General features: G+C 39.5%; 1 protein-coding gene across 1 annotated transcript in view; it reads right to left on the bottom strand.

Moving 5' to 3' along the window:
* Window positions 1-3300: 3300 nt before the first annotated feature.
* The window catches only part of LOC307193930 (uncharacterized protein), a gene marked incomplete at its 5' end in the record, with an annotated part of 99589 nt that continues 86087 nt past the window's right edge, over window positions 3301-16802 (bottom strand). Inside the window, 2 exons of the mRNA XM_079936539.1 lie at window positions 3301-8697; window positions 15800-16061. Coding sequence (XP_079792665.1) covers window positions 8684-8697; window positions 15800-16061 — 276 coding nt within the window. The 3' untranslated portion in view covers window positions 3301-8683. The remainder of the gene's footprint in view (window positions 8698-15799; window positions 16062-16802) is intronic.

Here is a 16802-nt window from a genome sequence, read left to right as displayed (position 1 = left end):
TTGTTTTGCACCAACCCCTCAAGACACTTTGCTTCTATTTGCCCTAACTTAGGTAACAGTACTCAGGTCCTAAACCATAAACTTAGACTCCCCTCCCTTCAGCCCCAAATATCTAAGTTTAATTAGCTTATAACTTATTTCTCAAATCCATCCTTTTTGTTCCATCCCTACAACCAGTGCTTTATTTTAGGTCCCTAATATTTCTTGTCTGGAGTACAGTAACAGCTTTTTATCGATAAAAACATTATAGAAAAGTTCAAACATACACAAAGGTAGAAAGAATGGCATAATAAGCAGCTTATGTACCCCATCACTTAGCTTCAAAATTTATCAATACATGCCTGCTTCCCCCAGCACCCAGCCAATACCGGATCACTCTGGAGCAAATTCTAGGCATCACCTAATTTCCCCTTTATTCTGTAAACCCAGAAGATAAGAACTATTTTCTTAACATAACTACAATACCACTACCACACCTAAATCTTTTTATAATTCCTCAATATCATCAACTATCCAGTAGATGTTCAAATGTTCCCTCCTGTCTCATAAATTTTGTATAGATGATTTATTCGAATCAGAGTCCAACAGGGACAACATATTGCATTTCATTAATGTATCTCTCTCTCTCTTTTTTTTTTTTTTGGCCACGCCAGGCAGCTTGCAGGATCTTAGCTCCCCAACGAGGGATCGACCTCGGGCCCCGGGCATTGGAAGCATGGTGCCCTAACCACTGGACTGTCAGGGAATTCCCTCTTGAAGCTCTTTTAATCTATAGATTTCTACTTCCTCTTTTCTTTTCTTGTAGTTTATTTGTTGAAAATAACGAGACTGTTTTCCCACATTTTGGATTTTGCTAACTGTATCCCAAAGGTGCCATTTAACATACTGCTCCATCCCCTTTATTTACAGTAAGTTAGGAGTTAGACTCATACAGAGTCATGACCCAATTCAGGTTCAAGTTTTTCACCAGAATATTTTGTAGGTGGTAGTGTGTACTTCAGCAGTAGCTTCTTAACTGTGCTCCTTCTCTCCAGCCTTTGCCTCAATTAAAAATCATCCTTGTTACCAACTGACTCTTGTTCCTCCTTCAAAACTCAGTTTAAGTGCTGCCTTCTCCAGAAAGCCTCCCTGATTACACCCTCCATGGATATGCTAAATAACCCTCATTTATGATCCCTCAGAACCTGTTCCCAACTCTATTACTGCTCTTTACCACATGGTTTAATGCCTCTGTATTAACAGAGCTCACACAGTGTCTAACATGTGACAGCATTCATAAATGTATGCCAAATGGAATGAAAAGCCCTATTTATCTCAGAAAATTCTAACAGCATGGGAAACGTTCATAACCACAAAAGAATCCTTACCTACCCAGAAAAGGCAGGTAGTCTGCTACAATTTTCATTAGAACACATGCCATGTTATTACTTAGAAAACTACATGAGGAAGACTGAAATTATCCACAGTACTGAGGTATAGGGTTAACATAAAAAAGGACATCCACAATAATAACCTCAGGAATATTAAGTGCTAATGACAATGAAAATGCCCAAATTGTAGGGGATGAGTAGGAGAAACCAGAGAAACAGAGCACCTGGCTCACCTAACAAACCAAGCAATCCTTTAAGCACTGAAAGTTGTCAGCTTCACTAACAACTGATATCAATTCCTAGGATGGAATGTAGTATACACAGGTATACAAAATTAAGAATGCCTTTTTGTGATCTCTGTGGGATTTCAGAACACAGAAATGTAATCTTGTTCCTATGTCCACTTCTGATTTGGGTTCTCACAGTACATGCAGGAGTTTACTGACGTTCAGCTCTACAAAGATCTAATCATCATATGGAAATTTCACAGGCTCCAACCAATTAAGTCTCTCCCCCAGACAACTTTGGGTATTGGCCAAAGTGAAAATACCCAAAAGATAACAAAACCCAACACCCAGACAAGTTGTTACAGGTCCTGGGCAGTTTTCATTTCCTGTGAACACAACCTACTATTGATGAGAAACCCAGTCAAGACCTGCAAACCTGGGAGGCTCACACATTACCATAGGTATGCTATTCCTCAGCCTCAGGACAGACGAGGGCTATACCTCCAGCTAACTTTCCAAAGGACGGTCAATGTTAAGGGCTATGATAGCCACAAACAGCCAGCTCATTCAGTCGGCATGTCTGAAATACCGTCATTATGCACGGTATCAATGCCAGTGGGGGCACAAAGACAACGATGAAACAGACTGCCACTGCCTCTGTCCTCAAGGGCCTCATAATGAAGTAAGGTAGAAAATCTCTAACCAACAATTTAAAACAGAAGAAATGAAGTGATAAGTAAGAGTACAAACAATGAGCTACACAAACGTAAAAGAAGCAGCAATTGGTTCTGGTTACCAGAGACCTGGATTGTTTCTTAGGGGAAGGATGATGTGAGCTGGCTTTTAAGAAAAACAGTCACCAGAGTTTATCAGTTTCTTTTCCAATTCCCAACTCCACACACTTGTATACCCATGAATCATAAAATAACACAGCCAAAAGAAACCCAGTCTTGACCTAATCCAGCCCCTTATCCAGAGAACTAAGATGAGAGACATGTAAGAAACTCTTCTTTAAATTCCTGACAAGTGGTTCCCAGTCTGTTACTTGAGTACTTGTGGAAGAACCTTAAAAATGATCTTTTAGTGAGAAAGGAAATGAACTGAATGGTCAAAAATGAAGAAACAACTACACACATTTGGGGAAAGATTATTCCTCACTAATCATCAAAGAAATACGAACTGAAATGAAAACATTTCAACGATCACATCATCAAAGTCCTTTACAAATAAGACTATCAATGTTAGTAAGTGAAACTGGCACTCCAACAGGGTTGACATAATTGTAAATTGGTGGGCCACTCTGGAATGGAATGGGACAATGTATTTCTCAAGAACCTCAATTGTTAACAAGGCCTACAAAGGCTTGTGTGATCTGGCCCCTAACTATCTTCTTATTTCACATCACTTTCTCTCTCTCTCTCCACTGAGAGAATGATATTCGTTTAGCTCTTCTGTGCCAAGTTTTCCCCAGTGAACCCTTGCCTGTCCCAGACCCCTTTCCCCACCTCCTCCTCTCCCCAGTCTGAACACAGGCTATGCCCTCTTTGCTTTGTTGAGCCAAGCGCTCACTACTTGTGCTTTGGCTATCAGCCTAAACATCTCTCCCTCCCTGACCAACCTCCCCACCTCCCCACACACCTAAATTAGAACCATCACAGTGAGATTTGCTAATCTGTTTAACATCTTGTGCTTTTTTTTCCCCCTAAGCACTTACCAAAATTTGTAACTATGAATTGGCTTGTGTAACTCTTCGTTTAATCTTTCTGTCTTTCTCTAACTGTAAACTCCATGACAATGAGAACCTTATCTGTCTTGTTCCTTACTGTCTCTCCAATACTTGGCATACAGATGGTGCTCAACAGTCACTGAATAAATGTTTTCAATGCTAAAACGGTCAAATTCTTTAAGCCAATATTTTCACTTCTGAGGACCTCAATAACCTAAAATGCAGAAAAGGCTTTTAAAATGTTCATCCAAATATTAGTGTAAGTGTGAAAAACAGAAAATGATTCAAATGTCCAATCAGTGGGGAAATGAAATAAATGATGGCACAGAATGGAAGTTCTACACATATTAAAAGGCTACTTATAAGAAGTATTTCAACGACTAAAAAATCTTAAGCTCCAGTGCTAAGTGAAAAAAAGCAGGATACATAATTGAGTCTATTGTATTAGCTCAGTTATTTTTAAAACATACACTTGGAAGAAAACTAGCGGGAAATAAACCATGTGCTAATAAGAATTTTCTCTGGGAGAGGGAAGTTATTTGTGTGTATGTTGTTTGTTTTTTGTTTGTTTGTTTGTTTAAGAGGGAGATTCTATCTGGTATCTGTTCTCCAGGAACCTAGCACAACATTTGATGAATACTCAAGAATGGGAAATTGATTCTCTCTCAGTACTGAGATGAAATAGGTTATGAAATTCTCTACATCACATTTTAACCAGAATTGCTCAATGAACTAGCATGCTTAAGATTTGGGCATTTTCACATTGGCTAATCTAAAAAACCCTTGACAACCAGGCTTCCTGAGGAACGTAAGTAACAAATCTTTCCTTTCCCCAAGAAAATAATGTAATTTGGATCAGAAACTGCCCACTCAAAATTTTTACTTCTCCCAGCAGTTAATTAGTACCTCCTGTGCAACACTAAAGCATGAAAGGATACAGTGTACTCTTACAGGAAAAAAAATACATTATCTGCCCTTTCTTCCACAGGCTACACATATGGAAAACAAATGAGTACTTCCCAAATTTTACACAAAGGAGAAAAACCTATGAAAGGGGAATGAGTTATGTCGAAGTGAACATTCTGTCCTGTTCATTTCTCTTTACATAATTCTTCCCATCCCACCCAGCAAAGCAGATAACAGACACATACAAATTGCATCTGTTATTTCTTCCAGAAAAATATTTGGGATCAGCAACAACAGTTAGAAAGCGAAAAAAATTTAAAAGATACCATAACAGCATTAAAACTTATGAAACCTCTGAAAATGAATCTAACAAACGATATGTAAAACCACCACATAGAAAATTATAAAACCTCACTGGGAGATTCAGAAAATCTAAAAAAATGGAGAGGAAATTCCCTGGTGGTCCAGTGGTTAAGACTCTGTGTTTCCAGCACAGGGGGCAGGGGTTCAATCCCTGGTCAGAGAACTAAGATCCCACAAGCTGTGGGGTATGGCCAAATAATAATAAGTTCTTAAATAAATGGAGAAAAATACCACATTTGTAGCACAATATTCTAAAGATGCTCATTCTCTCCAAATTGGTTTATAGATTTATTCCACTCAAAATCCCACAGTGATTTTAAAATTAATATGGAAATGCAAAGGGCCAAGAATAAGCCAAGAAAAAGACTCTTGGAAAAGGAAAAAGATGGGAAGACTGACTTCTCCCATAGAACAGGACTAACTACTGTTAACATAATCAAGACTGAGGTATTGGTACAAGCACAGACACACAGACCAGTGGAAACAAACAGGAGCTCAGAAACACACTCACACATAGGCAAGTCCCTGATACATGAAAGGAGCTCTGCTGATCAGTGGGGAAGAAGATTATTTTCAATAAATAAGAATCCGGGACTTGCCTGGTGGCGCAGTGGTTAAGAATCTCCCTGCCAATGCAGGGGACACGGGTTCGAGCCCTGGTCCGGGAAGATCCCACATGCCGCGGAGCAACTAAGCCCGTGCGCCACGACTGAGCCTGTGCTCTAGAGCCCACGAGCCACAACTACTGAGCCCGTGTGTCACAACTACTGAAGCCCGCGTGCCTAGAGCCTGTGCTCCACAACGAGAAGCCACCGCAGTGAGAAGCCCGCACACCACCACAAAGAGTAGCTCCGGCTCGCAGCAACTGGAGAAAGCCCACATGAAGCAATGAAGACCCCACACAGACATAAATAAATAAATAAATAAATTTTTAAAAGTAAGTAAATAAGAATCCATTTGGAAAAAAACATCCGGTTGGGCCTTACCTTACCCCCATACAAAAAATTAAGATACAAAACTAATTAGAAATCCTTAATTAAAAGATACCATAAAGAGAATGAGAAAGTCACAGAGTGTGAGAAGGTATCTGTAACACATTTAAGCAACAACAAACTAGTATTCAGAATATATCAAAGAACTCCTATTAGCTCTTTAGTAGAAAAAATAGGCAAAAAATGTCACTAGGCATTTCACAAAAGAAATCCAAATGGCTAGTACGTATAAGAAGAGATGTTTAACCTCATTAGAAAACAGTAAAATGAAAATCAAGAACATCGTAAGATACCTTCACATAACCAACAGAGTAGTAAATATTAAAAATGCAACAATTCCAAGTGTTGGTAAGGATATGGAGCAGTGGGAACTTCCATAAACTGCTGGAGGGTATATAAACTGGTACAACCACTTTGGAAAAGAATTTAATCTTACCTAGTAATTTTGTGTTACTATATATATGTATAGGAATTTCCATTCCTATGTATACATGCATGTACCCATGCGCCAGGATACATAAAGAACATTCACAGCAACATCGTAATAGCCTAACCCTGGAAACTACCCAAATGTTCACCAGAAGAATGGATTTTTTAAAATTATGGAATAATTTTCCATGGGAGCATTCACTATACAGTAATGAAAATGAATAAACTAAAGCCGTATGCATAAATGAATAGCACATGTACTGAACAAAAGAAGAATACAGAATCATTCCGTTCATATAAACTTCAACTAAACTACATTGTTTAGGAATATATTTGTAGTAAGTAAAACAAATGATTTTCAAGAAGTCAGAATAGTGGTTACTCCTATGAAGAAGAGACGGTGCTGTAATCAAAGAGAATGTGGGAGGCTTCCTTGGGGTTTACAATGAGCTACTGTTGAGCTGAGTAGTGGTTACACAGCTCTTTGCTTTATGGTTATTCTGTAAACTATCATGATTTATGCATTTTTCTGTATGTATGTTATTATCCTCCCCCACCACCCCCCAAAAAAGAAAAAAAGACATGAATGGTAAAATATGTATCACCAATCTAATACTGAGGGGGGGGGGGGGCAATTAGTGTAAGAAGCTTTTTCAGCTATGCAGATCTAATTTCAAATGTTCTGTCCCATTCTTCTCTAAGTATATTCATATCTGTTGGATCACCAACAATCTGTGATTCAGAAGTAAAGGTTCCTACAGGTGTAGATAAAAGTAATTTCTTGTGGGTGATATTTCAAGTTTTTATTTACTCAATCCTTGGTGGGTTGGAGAAAAGTACTTTCTCAATAATGAGAATGCAAAATAGAAAAATTCAAGTCCTACAAAGTTCTCATTGGCTTTAAGAAACAAACATGGATTTGTTAACTAGAACACAAGAAGTGCAGGAGAGCTATCTAGGGGGTGCTAGGGGGACCAAGCAGGAAAAAGGAAAGGTAAATCTCACCATTTTTAAAAATTTTGCCTCCTATCAACCTCTATCTATGACCCCCAAAATTATCCCCCATAAACAGATGACTAGCCCCAAATTTAGTCTGTAGTACCTAAAGTGGGAAAGAAAAACAAAGAAATTTGGTATTGATTAGCTCTTATAAAAGGGCTAATTAATGGTTTGTTCATCAAAGGAACAGGAGAGAAGGCAAAAACTACTAGCTATGGTCCAACTTATTCTTCTGTATACCTTTCAACATCTTCCTCAGTGCCTCATTTACTGTAGGCACTTTATAAATATCTGCTGAATAATAATTTCCATACTGGTCACAGCAATGAACAGTAGCAGAACTGTAGGAAGGTACAAATGACTGACCTGAAATAAACGTTTAAAAGTCAAGGATAAAATAAAAGGCCAAGAATACAATGCCCAAAATGCCAGCTTTCTCTTAGAAACATTTATGAACTTGTCATCCATTAAATTATCTAACTTTTGTCTATAACGCCTTCTGAGTAATGCATTCCATGTAATTACTATACACTGTGTCTTAAATCCATAATTCTCAAACGTCAAGAGGCACACCTCTTAGGATATAACCAAGTCCTCAACTTATAAATGGATTATATTCCAAAAGTTCATTTGGAATTTGATCATTTGGAATATGGAATGTACCTTCCCACATGAAATATGAATTATGGCAAAATTCTCAGGCTTGCCCACAAAAGCCTGTAAGGTAACTGAAATGCAATATATTTGCAATGAGAAAAAGGAGTAAATGGTATTTCAGCTCCCATCCTAGAGGCTCCTGAAAATACACCTTATGCAGTCTCAGCCAGTTCTGAAACTCATTCATACTTGAAAGACTTATCAGTTAGTATAAAGAAGGGGTGGATATGTAAGGAAAAGACAGCCAAAGAGCACTGCGCCATTAAAGGAAGAAGCAAAGTAAAACTTGAATTCTCCATTATGACACATTCATTCAATGTGTGCCAGCTGGCCAAAGGGGATGGGGTTAGATCATCAGAGAGATTTTTCTGGACTTCTCCAAGCCCAGCCTGGAGAGGATCCAAAGGTACATCAATTTTATCTTTTAGACCTAAGTGCTCAGCCTAGAAGAAGACAGACAAGTAATATTTAAAAATACACCTTGAAACGTCTCTGCCAACTTTTTCCAATTAGGCCAATAAAGGTTGGGTTAAGGTACCTCCTCTCAGTAGGGTTCCAACTTGCTCTGTTTAGGAAATAGAGGTATCAGGACCGTGACTGCCTATTGCTCCGTAAGGACCCTTGCTCAATCAATGAATTTCCATATAAGATATGCCTCTAAATGAAAGAGATTTGAGAAAAAGTAAAACTTCACTCCACCTTTTCAACACACAGTACACCATCCATGAAAAAGCACCTCGAACCCTATGATTTATTTTGCTCTAGAACACCACACTTTCCAATTCCATAATCCTCTTGAGGATTTTCCATTTCTGCTCTTACCTTTACCTCTCTACTAACAACCATGCAAAGCAGACCCAGTGTAAAATATAACAATGATTTTCTTGCCAGTACATCCAGCCTTTTTCTCCTTTTCATAGGAAGAAGCACCATTAAGGTGCACAAACAGAAGACCCAGTTATGGCCAGGAAAGCACTGCAACTAGATACTAACAACATGCCCCTGTCCAGACATTCACCTGCTGGCTGCTGGATGGAACAAAAAAGAAAACAGTAAGATGTTTCACCAGGGAAACAGCTACTCTGCAACTTCCTAGTTTTCTTAACTTGATCAATAATTCCTATTTTCTCCCTAAAACAACAGAATCTGATTTTGACAGTTATTTTAATGATTTCTGCTAAGCAATTAGTATTTTTGGCCATTGACATACATTCTACCATATAAGGTATTTTTCTGTAGTCATCAAACTTCTTATAGATTATTTCTTTATTAAGCCCCTCCCCTCCCCTTCAGCATTATTCTAATACCAGTATTTCACCACTGTTTCCTTTCTAATGTTGAATAAAATTTCAATTCGGGGGGGTTATTTTTGCCTGCCAAAATTGTAATTATGCTGTACAGACTGTTATGTTTGTCTGTCAGTTTCAAGTATCCACATTCTCTTATAAGCAAGGTCACTATTAATCAATTTATGGCTCCTGGCAGTTAGGAAACCATTCTAGCAACTGAAGAGGTTGGCTCTGACATAGCTTAAACTAACAGAGATAGATGATCTAGATCAGAAGTTTTCAACTTGTGCTCTTTCAAGAGCTGCCTGAGGGGCAGGATGCCAAGTAAGTGGGGTTCTGCCTCCTCCATACAGATTCCAGTCAACTGGAGCAGCCGTTTTACACACTGGACTTATACATAAAATTTCAAATTTATAGAGATCTTCAACTTTAAAAAAGTAGTTAAAACTTCTGGTCTAGGACTTCCCTGGAGGCACAGTGGTTAAGAATCCACCTGCCAATGCAGGGGACACGGGTTCGAGCCCTGGTCCGGGAAGATCCCACATGCCGCGGAGCAACTAAGCCCGTGTGCCACAACTACTGAGCCTGTGCCCCACAACTACTGAAGCCCACACGCCCTAGAGCCCACGAGCCGCAACTGCTGAAGCCCGTGCGCCTAGAGCCCGTGCTCTGCAGCAAGAGAAGCCACCTCCGTGAGAAGCCTGTGCACCACAATGAAGAGTAGCCCCCACTCACTGCAACTAGAGAAAGCCCGCATGCAGCAATGAAGACCCAACGCAGCCATAAATAAATAAATTAATTAATTTATTTTAAAAATAAATGAATAAAAATTTAAAAATTTTTTAAAATACAGACTCTCAGGCCTCATCCAGATCTAGAGAATCAGAATCTGCGTTTAACAAGCACCCTTGCTGATTGATTAGCACGTTAGTTTCTGGCTAGGCACTAAGGATACCACAATAAATAAGACAGACATAATTCCTGCTTTCACAAAGCTTCTCATCTAGTCAAATATGATAACAAATAAGTAGATAATTATGCACAGGGTACTTAGGAAGAACACAAAGGGCAAACCCCTAACCTAAGTTGGGAGTCTACGGAAGAAGTCCTGAAGGAAGCAGCACCTTACCCTGGTTCTTTTTTTTTTTTTTTTTTTTTTAATATTTATTTACGTTTTTGGCTGTGCTGGGGTCTTAGCTGAGGCACGTGGGATCTTCACTGCAGCACACGGGATATTTAGTTGCGGCACGCAGGATCTTTAGTTGCAGCATGAGAACTCTTAGTTGTGGCATGCAAACTCTTAGTTGAGGCATGTGGGATCTGGTTCCCTCACCAGGGATCAAACCCAGGCAGCATGCACTGGGAGTGTGGAGCCTTAGCCACTGGACCAGCAGGGAAGCCCTTACCCTGGTTCTTGACTAGAAAGAAACATTAGCCAGAAGAAGAGGATGAAGGCCATTCCAGGAAGAAAAAACAGGACATGAAGTGGAACTGAGATGTGGAAATGTCTCTTGTGGGAAATCCCAAATATTTTATTGTGAGCGGGAAGAGATGAGAGGCAGGGCAGAAACTGGCTATGAAGGTTTGCCAAGATGAGGAGCATAAAGGGAGGAAATGGGGAACCGCTAACTGATTTCAGGCAGGAGAGCAGTAGCCTCATTTATGGTTTAGAAAGATCATCCCACTGGCAATAGGGACAAGATGAGAAACAAGGAGAGAGCAGTTAGAAGGCCATTCTTGCAGTAATCCAAGTATGACATTATTAAGAGTCTGATCCAGGCTTCCCTGGTGGCGCAGTGGTTGAGAGTCCGCCTGCCGATGCAGGGGACATGGGTTCGTGCCCTGGTCCGGGAAGATCCCACATGCCACGGAGCGGCTGGGCCCGTGAGCCATGGCTGCTGAACCGGCGCGTCTGGAGCCTGTGCTCCGCAACGGGAGAGGCCACAACAGTGAGAGGCCCGTGTAACGCAAAAAAAAAAAAAAAAAAAGAGTCTGAACTAAGTGGCAGCTGTAAAGATGGCAAGAAAAGAATGAATTCAGTAGATATGACCATTGTGGAATTTACAAAAATTGGTGACTGGTGGCTGGCAGGAAAGATAAAGGAGATAGAAAGGAAATGGAGTAAAAAATTACTTCTAAAAATAGCATGTTATAATCTTTCTGGAGGACAATTTGGAAATAATGACTTCAAAAAATTAAAAACTTCATACCCAAACACGTTACTTCTGTGACCAGAAGGACACAATGTTCTTTATGTCCTTATCTTTTTATCCACTTCTGGGAGTTTGTCCTACAGTTACTTGCAAGATTTATATACCAAGATGCTTACTACAGTATTATTTATAACATAAAAAAATAAAAACAAGGTAAAGGTCTCACAGGAGACTGGCTAAATGTTGTATACACACAATACAAATATCAAGCAGAGAAAAAAATGTTTTCTAATATAGCTGAATGATATAGTAAAATCTCATAAAATAATATTACATGAAAACAATTTATACAGAGTATATATGTGTAAAAGTAAACGAATGAACAAATAAAAACTGATAGAAAATATATTAACTGCTGCCATTAGCTATCACTGAACTGTATAATCATGAGGGAATTTTCATTTTCTTTTTTCCTATACTTTATCTGATAATAAAACAAATAAAACCCTTAAAGATTTCATTCAGAAAGAAAACAAAACAAAGCAACCCCTTGGTCTGAACATCTGGGTAGAAGGTGGTGCCAATTTCTACAATGACGAATTCAGTAGGAACAGCGGTAAGATGATGAGTTTAGCTCTGAGCGTACTGAGTCTGTGGCACATCCAGTGAAGGTGTTCAACAGACAGCCAAGCATATGAGTCTGGAGCTCAGGGCAGAGACTTGGCCTGGAAAGATAACATGGAATCAATAGCATATAATGGAGGTTAAAGCCAGAGTTCTGGGGGAAACCATTCAAGGTAAAGATATAGAGTAAGAAGTTAAGGAAGGGCTTCCCTGGTGGCGCAGTGGTTGAGAATCTGCCTGCCAATGCGGGGGACACGGGTTCGAGCCCTGATCTGGGAAGATCCCACATGCCGCGGAGCAACTAGGCCCGTGAGCCACAACTACTGAGCCTGCGCGTCTGGAGCTTGTGCTCCGCAACGAGAGGCCGCGACAGTGAGAGGCCTGCGCACCGCGATGAAGAGTGGCCCCCGCTCGCCGCAACTAGAGAAAGCCCACGCACAGAAACGATGACCCAACACAGCCATAAATAAATAAGTAAATAAATAAATAAATAAAATTAAAAAAAAAAAAGAAGTTAAGGAAGCTCTAGAGCTGAACACTGGAGAGTAATAAAATTTAAGAGGTGAGCAGAGAAAGATAGTAAAAGATCTGAGCAGAGAAGGGAGTGGCTAGAAAGACTGAGTTTTAAAAGCCAGTGAAGAGTAGTGTCACAGATGTCAGTGGAGGAAAAGTTTCAGTCAGAGGGCATAGCCAACCATGTCAAATGCTACAAAGAGGTCAAATAGAACACAGAGTACCTATTTGGTCTACAACAAAAAGAGCACTAATGACTTTGGCAATGGCAGTTTCTGAAGAGAGGTAGGGACAGAGGCCAGAATGCAGTGAAGTCTCTGGAATGTGGGAAAGTAGAGAGACAGTAACTGTAAACTACTCTTTCAGGAGCTTGACTTTAAAGGGAAGGTTAGAGAATTGTTGTTGTTCAAAATGGGGGGAAAAATCAGCTGATTTATATAGCAAAGAGCTGAGACAAAAAAGGCTGAAGATACACCAACACCTCTGCCTCAACAGTAACAGCTGCCTTCTACTCCACTGAGACCATCACAGCTGTCAGCACCAATTTTCTCTACTTCCTGCCCAAGATATGACAGTTTTGCTGTTTGCTGTCTGTCATCACCTTCACTGCCATTCCTCCCATCCCAGAGGAATGCTGGTCCCCACTCACACTCAAGGCAGAGCCAATGCCTTTGGATCCCATCCTCTTGCATCTCCCAGGAACAATGCTCCATCAGTTATCCTTTCCCCTTTTCTGTCTCCAGCTTGTCCCTCTGGACTCTTTCCCCTTAACGTATAAATAAGCTGAACTTTCTGCCATCTTGGGTGAACAAGTAGAAATTATAAATGGGAAAAGAACACAAGAAAACTGCTTGAGTGTCCACTATTTCCCAAAATAAAAAATGCCTGAGTTTCCATTACATTTCCTACTACGCATGTAAAACAGAGTTCTTGCCACAAACAAGTAAACCATTTATCTATTTATTCAACAAATATTTATTGGGTGCCCACTATGAGCCAGGAGTTGACTATATACTGTGAATAAAATAAAGTTTCTGGACTCATGAAATGTACTATCAGAGAGGGGAAATACAGACAACAAACATATATACACACATGTACAAACACATACACACACACACACAGGTCATAATAAGGGCTTAGAAGAAAAACAAAGCAGGATAGAGAGTAATGGGAGGTGCTATCTTAATAAGATAGGCAGGAAAGGCCTCCCAGAGAAAATAACATTTGTGCAGGAACTTCAGTAACAGCACAAGTATCAAGGCCCTGGGGCAGTAGCATACTTGATATGTTCAAGAAATAACAAGAAAGTAAGTGTGGCTGGAACAGAGTGAGCTGGGGAACAGAGGTAAGAAATCAGGTGATGTTGTTCATGGGTTAGCTGTGAGGTAATAGATTTAAGCTACAAAAAAAAAAAAAAAAAAGAAATCAGGTGAGAGGTGATACCAAGACCACGTCGTAAAAACTATGATTTCATCATAAGCCTCATGAGAAGATATTGAAGAGTTCTGAGAGAGGAGTGTGACAATGTCTGATTTCAGTTTTCAAAGGCCCACTGGGTGGAGAATTCCAATTACAACACAGGGTGATGAAGTACGAAGACAAAGCGCAACTGGGCAAACACAAAGAGGGGCATGTAACACTGAATATGAGTGAGGACAGGCTCCTCAAAGGGAGTGATGTCTGAACAGAATACTGAAGGACAAGTAAGAGTTAGCAAGAAGGTGGCAGGGTGGGGTTTGGGGAGGGGGGTTCCCAAATGGAGGGTAGAGATGTAGAAAAGCCAGAGGAGTTTTGAAAAGGTTTGGTATTTCTAAACCCCAGTATCAAAGAGACAAAAAAATTTTATAAAAATATACCACTTATAATGTCTACCCCCAAAAAAGATACCAGGGAATATACCTAATAAAATATTTGCATAACCTTTATGGAAAAAATTATAAAATCTGTGGGTAGATATTAAAGATAGCCTATTTAATTGGAGAGATAATACTAACTAATGGACAGGAAGACCCAATATTTAAAAGGTATATTCTCCCCCTTAACCTATAAATGATATATTTCAAATCAAAATCCCAGCAAGAACTTCACAGCAGCATGATTCATAAGAGCCTCAAACTAAAATAAACCAAATATCCATCAAAAGTAAAAATGGACAAATTACGTTCATAAAATGGATTGGTTATATAGCAATGAAAATGAACTATTGCCACACACAATTCAACCCAAATGAATTTCAAAAACATAAAAGAAGCCACCAACAGAACCATACAGCATGATTCCATTTATATCAAGTTTAGAAACAAGCAAAACTAAACTACTGTGTTAAAAGTCAGGATGGTAGTTTCGTCTGATCAGGAAGAGGGAGCACTGATTGGAAAGAGGCACAAGGGGTGGTTCTGGGGTGCTGGAAATATTTTATTTCTTTATTAAATAGTAATTACGCACAGGTGTACTCACTTTGTAATAACAACCAGGATGATTACAATTTGTGTTACTCTGTATCAACGTTATACTTCAATAAAGTGGAAATATACTGATGTCTGCAATTTACTTTGAAATGTATCCAAAAAATAAGGTGGATTGATGGACAGTGGGATGGACAGATCTACTATAAAGAAAATATTATAAAATGTTAATGGTAGAATCTGAGTGGTGGATATAAAGGTGTGCAGTGTAAAACTCTCTATTTCATCATATGTTGGAATTTTTTCATAATAAAATGTTGGATGAGAAAACCCCAATGGGTTTTCTTGTAGAACTTCACAAGTTGATTCTAAAATTATGGAAAAATAAAAGGCCAAGATTAGCCAAAACAACTTTGAAGAAGAAAAAGGCAAGGAGAGACCTGTCCTAACAGATGGCAACAGTAACTAAAATGATGTAAAGACACGGAGATAGAGAGATCAGTGAAACAACAGAGAGCCCAAAAACTAACTCCTGTACACAGAGAAACAGAATAAAGCTGGCATTAGAGATCACTAGGGAAGGGAATTCTATGGTGGTCCAGCAGTTAGGACTCCAGACTTCCACTGAGACGGCATGGGTTTGATCCCTGGTCAGGAAACTAAGACCCTACATGCCACGTGGCACAGCCAAAAAAAAATATCACTAGGGTAAAGAAGAACTATTCAATAAATGGTGATTCACAGATTAGATTATAAGAAAATACAGAATACCTTTAATAACTCACAGGGAAAATAAATATTGAACAATAAACACAAGTTTCTGAAGAACACATACAATATAGTTCTCCCTCTCCAATTAATATATGTATTAAATAAATGTGTATATGGGTTTACAAAATGAGAAATATTACATGGGGAGAAGCAAAGAAGTAGGAAAAAAACCCAGAAACCAATTATGATAACCCAGGCAAGAAATGTTGGGCTTACAATGACCACCTAAACTTATCATTTCTCTATTTTATAAGAAATATTAAGATTATAAGAAACTTTCAAGAGACATAAAATAAAGTAAGGATCTATGACATTAGAAACATGAAGACCTTGGTTCAAATCAGGCAATTCAATAATTCCATATCTACTCACCATTCTTCCGCTCACTAAGTGGAGGCAAATTGGGATTCCTGCCAGGATGGAGGCCTAGGGTCAGCTCGGGCTGCAAGGAGAGCTCCTGCAGTTCATTGGCAACAGCTTCGCTTTGGGGGCTGGGTGCCGCGGACAGGGACACCAGCACTGGTTCATCATCATTTTCGCCAGCCCCTCCTCCGTCCAGCCCATTCACAGCAATGACGGAAGGGGGCAGGCACACTACACTGGAGAAATCCACCTTGGCTTTCGTGATGGCAACCTGGAAATGGAAGGAGAAATTAAAAGTTTAGTTATGGAAAAAAGACTATTCCACTGAATATATGCTGAATACTAATTATTATAAATTATAGTACTGGTGAGCTACCACTATTCTTAAAGGCTTTTTGTAAAGTAAACTAGCATCATTATTAAATTTTTACTATGCTCACAGAGTGCATGAGATTTCAAGTCCGATAAGTGTCCTCAACTATATCACTCAGGAGGATAATGTACGACTAAAATAAAACACACACACACACACACACACACGTGTCTAGTGGGATAAAAGGAAATAGTGGTCAAGGAGAAATAGCTATGAGATAAATGTTACCTTCCAACTACTAAGGAAAAATATCTTGTGAAATAATACTTAATGAGTACAAGGTATTAAAGTATCATATTGTACCAACATAATCCAGGGGAGAAAATTTCTTTAAGAAAACAATCCCCAGGGCTTCCCTGGTGGCGCAGTGGTTGAGAGTCTGCCTGCCGATGCAGGGAACACAGGTTCATGCCTCGGTCCAGGAAGATCTCACATGCCGCAGAGCGGCTGGGCCCGTGAGCCATGGCCGCTGAGCCTGTGCGTCCGGAGTCTGTGCTCCGCAACGGGAGAGGCCACAACAATGAGAGGCCCGTGTACCGCAAAAAAAAAAAAAAAAAAAAAAAAAGAATACAAATAATTTGAAAGTCTTTTTAACAACAAGGGAATTAATGGTTAAGGGAATTAAGACTATATTCATCC

The sequence above is a fragment of the Stenella coeruleoalba genome (genome assembly GCF_951394435.1).
Source record: "Stenella coeruleoalba genome assembly, chromosome: 11".
Classification (NCBI taxonomy): domain Eukaryota; kingdom Metazoa; phylum Chordata; class Mammalia; order Artiodactyla; family Delphinidae; genus Stenella; species Stenella coeruleoalba.
Note: the sequence above shows the minus strand (reverse complement) of the source record. Positions and strands in the feature narration are given on the sequence as shown.